The sequence below is a fragment of the Podarcis melisellensis genome (assembly GCF_964234715.1).
Source record: "Podarcis melisellensis genome assembly, chromosome: 13".
Classification (NCBI taxonomy): Eukaryota; Metazoa; Chordata; class Lepidosauria; order Squamata; family Lacertidae; genus Podarcis; species Podarcis melisellensis.
This window is the reverse complement of record NC_138545.1, coordinates 28,374,191-28,382,146: the sequence shown is the minus strand read 5'-3', so window position 1 is coordinate 28,382,146 and position 7,956 is coordinate 28,374,191. Positions and strand designations below refer to the sequence as shown.

At 49.6% G+C, this 7,956-nt stretch overlaps 1 protein-coding gene across 2 annotated transcripts in view; it reads left to right on the top strand.

Moving 5' to 3' along the window:
- The first annotated feature begins 4,219 nt into the window (after nt 1-4,219).
- Nucleotides 4,220-7,956, top strand: part of STAC2 (SH3 and cysteine rich domain 2) — a 43,934-nt gene continuing 40,197 nt past the window's right edge. For both annotated transcript variants that reach the window (XM_081886403.1, XM_081886402.1), the window contains exon 1: nt 4,220-4,805. In XM_081886403.1, coding sequence (XP_081742529.1) covers nt 4,710-4,805 — 96 coding nt within the window. In that variant the 5' untranslated portion in view covers nt 4,220-4,709. The remainder of the gene's footprint in view (nt 4,806-7,956) is intronic.

Sequence of the window (7,956 nt, the reverse complement as noted above, 5' to 3'; positions counted from 1 at the left end):
ACAGGTGAGGGTCACCTGCCTCGTCAAGCCCAGGTGCTGCAATCAGCATGCAAAGTACAAAAGGCAAGCAGGGCTGAAGGGCTGGGTCTGCTCAGCTGTGCATGTTGAGGGACCTCAGCTTGGATGTTCCTGGATCTCTTTTGGACTGGATTCTGACTGCTGGACTTCAGACTTGGCTACCTGGATTGCCCCTGGACTGTGTTTCCTGACCTTTGGATTTTGCTTGTGTGGCTTGACCCGCAGATTGGACTTGACATACTGATCTGCTGCCAGGTAGGGCTATGGATTCAGGACAAGATGTCTTCTAAAAGTTGTGATTATTTATCTCCTTGACATTGGACGAGAGGGTGTTCCACAGAACAGGGCACCACCACCGAGAAGGCCCTCTGCCTGGTTCCCTGTAACTTCACTTCTCACAGTGTGGGAACCGCCAGAAGGCCCTCAGTGTATTCCCATATTAATGCACAACAGCCTACAGATGCGGTCTATTCAAACAGCCCATTTCAGCAAAATCTGGTTGCTTCACACAGCTCTGGATATTTTCCTTTTGTTACCAGGTGATGTGATCTTAGGGTTCCTATGTTCCATTCCTCCCCCCTCTTGCAAGTAACTCTGGTGGTACTTGCATTCAAACAAGGTCTTCCGCAAAGAGCAAACTAATGGTTCCTTAGAGAACCCATTGTATAAAGGGCTAAGTCTGTGACTCACACCCACCTTGTCACTCTGAACGAAGAAACGGGGAACCTTTCATTGTGTGCGTGAACAGGCATTGAACAAGTTGAGCACCCCTCCCCAACAATTCAACTTGAAAGCAAATCTAGCCTTCCATCACGCCACAAGTTGCTTGATGTGACAAAAGCAAAGGTTTCTTTTGCTTTTGCTATCGCCGCCTTCTTCTGATCCGCTTTTCCAGATTGGCATGTTGTTGTTTTTTTAATCTTCCCTTCCGCATCCTAGTTTTTCAAAACAACCCCCTCTTATCTGATCAAGAAATTGGCTCCTTTTAGCAAACAATGATCTCAGCACTTGGGATTTCTCTTCTCCTTGTAGATAGGGCTGGGGATAATTTTCTCTTTGAACAGCTGCTGCAATTTACCCAGGGGAGAGAGAGAGAGCAGGAGAGAGTGTGCTAGGTGGGGGTGGGAAAAATGGAGGGGGGGTTCAGGGTGCTTTGGTGGTGGTGGTGGTGCTCATTGCAAGGACACTGGTGAAGACAATAGCTCATTTCCTTCCCACACACTCATCTTCCTTAAAAAAGAAGAAAAAAGAAGAAACCTCAACAGAGTGAAGATAATTTATGGCTTTCTTCCCCCACAATTAAAAAAAGAGGGGGGAAAACCTTTTGGCTGTTCATCCCATCTGCCTGATGACTTCACCCCACCTTTTTATGTGCTACCCACCACATTTTACTCATACAGCTACCACCGTCCTTGTGCATTAATTCTGCCAGACATATGTTATTCCAGGCATCAGCCCCCCCTTACTCCCCCCCTCTCTCTGACCTTCATCCCTGCATCTTCCCCAAGGGAGCATTTATTCTCACTAGTCATTGAGGAGGCTGAAGGGGGGGGACATGCCTCACAGCCAACAGTAATGAGAGAGAGACCCAAGGGCAGAGGTTAAGCAATGTCATAGCATCCCTGTTATTCTCCTTGCAGCATCTCAAAGACTTAGGGCTCTCTTCTGCATCCTTTCCCTTGCTCTGGAGTAGGCTCCAGAAACTTTCCTATTGCTGGCTTTCCCAGGTACTGCATTTGTCTGCTACAGGACCTAGAGAATGGCCTGGAAGTGTGTTGTTGCATTGCTAAAGCTAAGCAGGTATCGGCCTGGACAGGACCTGGATGGGAGACTGCCTAGAAGCCATTGATGGATAATCTACTGCCTTTCCCCTAAATACCTACTTGATCTCCTCCCAGACAGTCTTTCCTCACCATCAAAGGAGCCTATGGTTTTAGCGGAGCTTCTTCTTGGATATGATCTTCCAGACTGTGACATTTGCTGCTGTCTTAGGCTATGTACACACTATACCTTTAAAGCACATATGAAACACAATCCCGCCAGCCCTCAAAGAATTCTGGGCACTGTCCTTTAAGGGTATAAGGACGTGAACCAAGTTATAAGGAAGGAGATTCCAACTAAACATCAGGAAGAACTTTCTGACAGTAAGAGCTGTTTGATAGTGGAACAGACTCCAACGAGAGGTGGTTTTTAAGCAGAGGCTGGGTGGCCATCCGTCATGAATAATCTAGTTGAGATTCCGACATTGCAGGGGGTTGGACTAGATGACCCTATGGGGTCCCTTCCAACTCTACAGTGCTGTGATTCAATGGTTGCTGAGAATTATAACTCTGTGAGGGGTAAACTACAGGGCCCAGAATTCTTTGAGGGAAAGAATGTGTTTTTTTCTGGATTGTGTGTAAAGGTATAGTGATTATAATACCTGCGCTATGTAACTTGTGCTTCTCACTACATTTGATTGTATGCTGCCTTGGGCATTGCTCTATGAAAGGAAAAAGTGGGGTGCAGACCATTTCCACCTTTCTTTGCTTGTATGGACCCATCGGGGGTGGGGAATGGTGCTTTGTAGAGTACAAGAGGACAGGTCCCTGCCTGAAGGAGCTTACAAGCAGGGAAGCAGGGGACAACAGAGATGCAGTGTGCATTTGTTTTAGTTGCACATGCTTAGGCTTAGGTCAACTCTAAAGGAGAAAGCAGCATTCTGAAATCGATAGAAAGTATTCCTGAAATGTGCAGGTTGTGAAGTTGTAGCTGACTGGGAGGTCTTGTGCAACAAACCCACTTTCCCAAAAGATCAGACCTTTTGCAGAAAGGAGAGTAACTGGGCAATGCACTGGAAAGTGCAAGGTGGCACTTGTTTGAGATCACATCATCTAGGCTTCCCTGCAAACAAATCGGAATGAATGCTCAACACACAGGTCTTCCAAACGTATCCTTGCAGGCTGAGTTACAGCACATGGCAGGGAAATTGGGGTAAGTACAGGTAAAGGGACCCCTGACCATTAGGTCCAGTCATGGCCGACTGTGGGGTTGCGGCGCTCATCTCGCTTTATTGGCCGAGGGAGCCGGCATACAGCTTCCGGGTCATGTGGCCAGCATGACTAAGCCGCTTCTGGCGAACCAGAGCAGCACACGGAAAAACCGTTTACCTTCCCGCCAGACTGGTACCTATCTATCTACTTGCACTTTGACGTGCTTTCGAACTGCTAGGTTGGCAGGAGCAGGGACCAAGCAATGGGAGCTCACCCAGTCACGGGGATTCGAACCACCGACCTTCTGATCGGCAAGTCCTAGGCTCTGTGGTTTAACCCACAGCGCCACCCGCGTAGGGAAATTGGGGAGGTTGTGCCAAAGGCTTCCTGGGAAAGGTGGCTTTTGAGGGATTTGAAGGAAGCAAAAGAGGTGGCATCAAGCAAGTTTCCTGGAAGGCACTTCCAAGCGCACAGGGCAGCTAGGGAAGAGAGGGTGAGCCCTTTTGAGGGAGCAAGAGACCTTCGAACAGAGAGTTGGAGGCAGCTAGGTCACAAACAAGAATGCACCTGAGAGAGGTCCCTGGAGAGAGGGACAAGGAGCTCATGCTTGATCTCGGAGTGGTCAGGAAACCCGTGAAAGGGTGAAGCATCAGAGTCAGAGGCAGGAGAGGTGAATAATTTTGGCAGCAGAGTGCAGCAGGTATGATAGCAAAGGAAGGTCAATAAGAGGTAGTATACCAGGCAAATGCTGGAGATAAACAAAGGCTTCCGTTGGCTACCAAGGGGAATAGGATTACTTGGACTCGTGGCGTGATCCAGCAGGACTCTTCTGATATTCCACTTGGCAAAGTCCAGGTCTGGACAGCTGAGAAAGAAGGCGCTCCCATCCTTTGTTTAGCTTCCAGGCACCAGCGCTGAAACATAGTGCGTGAAATTGAGGAAATCTGATTGGTGTTGACCTGCAAACACCCAAGGCAGCTTCATCCCTTCTCTCGCAAATACGCGCGTAACTTTTCAGCGAGGACCCACCCATTGGTGGAGGCGCCCAGCCTCTCTCGCCTGCCCTCCCGCCGGAGGGGCCAATGGGAAAGCGCCCTCCTACGTGCTGTATTAGCATATCAAAAGAAAAAGGCGAGGTTAATGAACCACTCGTAAAAAGGAGGGGTGGGTGGGCGGGCGTTGCGCGATCACAATAATACAAGAAAGGGGGAGGAGCCAGGGCGCTCCTGAAATCAAACTTGGAGGAAGCGGCAGCAGGAGCGAGACCAGCATTTGGTAGCCTTCGCCCAGTTTCTGTTGCAGAGCCCGGGAGGTGGGTGGCAGAAGAAGATGCGAATTCGCTTGTTTTAATCTGCATAAAAGGGGAGGTCTCCAATGGCAAAACAGACCCTCCGCTGCCCATTCAGAAGAGTTTAGCGGGAGGTGGTTTTTTTTCCTTTTCTTTCCTCTTTAATAACTGGGTCCTTTCTTTCGTCCTTATACAAGGAAGCGGGGTGGGTGGAGAGAACCCCAAATAATTCTAACCGGGGTTAAAAACAAAATTTAATTCAGAGAACCAAGAATTAAGACTTCCCAGCCAGGCACAGGAAAGAAAAAGGTCGCTTCGTGGAGAGCAGGAGGGGACAACCCGAAGTTGCATCTGCTCCTCGTCCATTCCTCCTCCTCCTCCTCCGGACCCAGGTCCGGTCGCCCAACGGCCGGAGCAGCCGCCTCTGTACCATGACCGAGATCACGGAGAAGGAAAATGACCCGCAGCAGCACAACAGCGATCCGCAGCAGACTCCGGGCACCGCTCCCAGCCTCCACGAGACGAAGGTACCCAAGGCTTCCCCTCCGTGGCGCAGACTTTCTCTTTTGCCGCTTCTCTGCTCTTCTCTTTAAAAAGCGCAAACCTGATCCTCCTGGGTTAGAGCTGCCTCCCGCCCGGGATCGAGCGGGTTGGGGACGCTGCTTGGTTTTGTGTTGTCTGCTGTGTTGTGCGTGTCTCTCTCTCTTCCCTCTCGGAAGATGTGAGCATCTCCACACCACCCACCTGCCCATCGCTTTGGTTTGCAAACAATTTCTCCCCTAGACTCGAGCGTGTGAATGTGTGTCTCTTTGCGTCTCCTCTCCATCTCCCATAACCGCTCGTGCCTCCCTTTCCCTGCAGTAAACGAGGAGTCCGTGGCCGCCCCCTCCTCACCCGCCAAAGCGCGCCTTTACGTTTGCTCCACAACCGCAGTGTGGGGCTGAATTGGTTTCCCCCCGTGGACATATCTCTCTCTCATATTCCTCCTATGCGGTGCACTCGCTCTTTGCATAGCGCACTGTAGGGTTACGGTGCTGTGGGATCAGTGGGGACCCGGAGGTGGGGAGTCAAACCACCGGATTCCTCCCAGTCTTGTGACCGATTTCCCTCTCTGGATGTCGAGCGGCGTGTGTGTGTGTGTGTGTGTGTGTGTGTGTGTGTGTGTAGATACGTGTGTTCTTGGCTTCCCAGTAAGGAACGATTCTATTCAGGGGGGGGGGGAATCTTAAGTTACCTCTTGTCTGTGTCTTATATGCCGAATCAATTCCTAGATCAAACGGCAGGATAGGAAGCCGTGCGATTTCATATCTATCTATTGATACAGTACATGGCACTTCTAAATGCCATACAACCCGAACCTGTCATATTAGCTGGGTTCTGCGCCCCCCCCCCCTATAATCAGTGTTGTAAATAGACTTCATGCCCGGCTCTTCTCCATCGACCTCAGTCATTGAAAAGGTAAATGGCTTAAAAAAAATGCAGTGTATATCTGTCTATACCTCTGTGAAAATCTAGGATATTGGCCAATACCTAACTTCGGCTTGTATGTTTTCAAGGGGGGGTGGAGAGGGAGGGATGTTTCATACACACACAGACACACACACACGTGTGTCAGTGTGTGTATTGGAGGGGGAGCGCGTTCCAAAAGGTTACTAGCGTGGGAATCATAATAACATCTTAATGATGGCGGGAGAGGGGTGGGATTTGGAAACCAGCAATTTAGCCTGGTGGGTCTGTGTGTGTGTTCCACTGCAGTAGTGTGACTTATTAGCACATGCCTTAATTGCAGGCTTTGCTGTTATAATGGTTGTGTTCTTTCGCAGCTGAAAGCCTAGAGGGGGGAGAGTGTCTTGGGACCCAATTTTGGAGGGGAGGGGTGGAGAAGGAAGGGGGGAGAATTGCTTTGCTAAATGTAGATTTATATACAGTATTTTAATTGCCTGGCTGAACCAGAGCAAAGTGCATCTAGTCCAGAATTCTGCGCAGGATCCTGGTCCAGAATCCAGCCCACTGGATGCTTCTAAGTAGCTCCAGGATAGAGCACTAAAGGGCCTTCTCTTGGTGCGTCTCTCCCAGTATCTGGAATTCCAAGGAATGCTGCTCCTGTTTATGGAGGCTCAGTTGCCTATAATGACTTTCCTCCACGGAAAGTGTTGTGGTTTCTATGTTTTTCTAAAGCTGGAAGCCTTTGGCTCTGAAAAGATAACAGGCACTTGAGCCACTCGTTGAAAGGGCAAGTGTCTGGCACTGGCTCACCTGCATCTTGTCACTCATTTCCTAGAGCCCACCTCCCTCCTTCCTCTCCATTGTGGTTGAACACAAAAAAAGCACTCTGTGCATGTTCAGAGCTCTGCTGCTTTCTCCATTCTTGCAATTACTGATCATAGATTTAGGGACTTCCATACACCCCTGGAGAATGCTGAAGCTGTACATGCACCCTAAGAATCAGAATGGGGACAGAATCAAGAGTTCTTAGCTGGTGACCTATTTCACCCCAGACAGCAGGATCTTGGCTGGTTATGGTAGGGGCAGGCGCTTATGGATACAGTGGTACCTCGGGTTACAGACACTTCAGGTTACAGACTCCGCTAACCCAGAAATAGTACCTCAGCTTAAGAACTTTACCTCAGGATGAGAACAGAAATTGCGTGGGGACAGCGGGAGGCCCCATTAGCTAAAGTGGTAGCTCAGGTTAAGAACGGTTTCAGGTTAAGAACGGACCTCCAGAACAAATTAAGTTCTTAGCCCGAGGTACCACTGTACTTGCAAATGCAGACCAGAACCTCATGTGTTGCATGACACAATCTAGGCTAAGGCATAAGAAATTGGGGGGGGAGGCTTCTTATTTTAACTCTCATCATGTGCATTCCACCCCCGCTCCAATTTGATATTAACGTCTTCATGGGCCGAGGAGGAGGGAAAATCTGTGTTGTGTGAATACACAGGCTAGATCTCCCGCCTGCTCCGATGACAGCATCTCTGCTGATGTCAGTGCTGTGACGCTGGCTGCTAATTCATCTAATATCCCAAGTAGATTTGAAATCGAGGGAGGAGAAGCTGTGGTGCTGCAGAGGGGTTTTTTTTTTATCCACCCCTGACAAGTCCCAGCACTGTGTGTGTGTGTGTGTGTGTGTGTGTGTGTGTGTGTGCACATTTTGTCTTATGCAAGCACAACAGGACATGGTGCTGCTTTGCCCTGCAGTTCACTTTCTCGGAAGTTAAGTGTGGGGGGAGATGGGGGAGGTCGAAACGCAGTGTTCCGCAGGTTCCTTGCGTGGGTGAGGTACTCCCAGATGGCTCGCAAGTCTGTGTACCAAGTGGCTGTTGTTCCTCTTTGTTATTAATCGTTTCTAATTAAACTTGTAATTAATTTGTAAACCTTGATCTTGTCTCGCTGTTGCTGCTCCATGCGCAGAATCTGCGAGGTAGATCACTGGTGGGCCATTTTGGGGGTGGGGGGTGGGGAAATATTTATTTACCTTTGTATCCTGCCTCCCCCCCCCCCCAAGGAGTTAAAGGTGGCATGCATACTTCACCACCACCACCACCCTCCCATTTTGTCCTCACAACAACCATAGGAGGTTGGTTAGACTGAGAGAGTGAGCAGCTGGTTCAAAGTCTCCGTGGCTGAGTGGGGATCGAACTGTGGCCTCTCAGGTCTTAGTCTAGCTCTGTAAC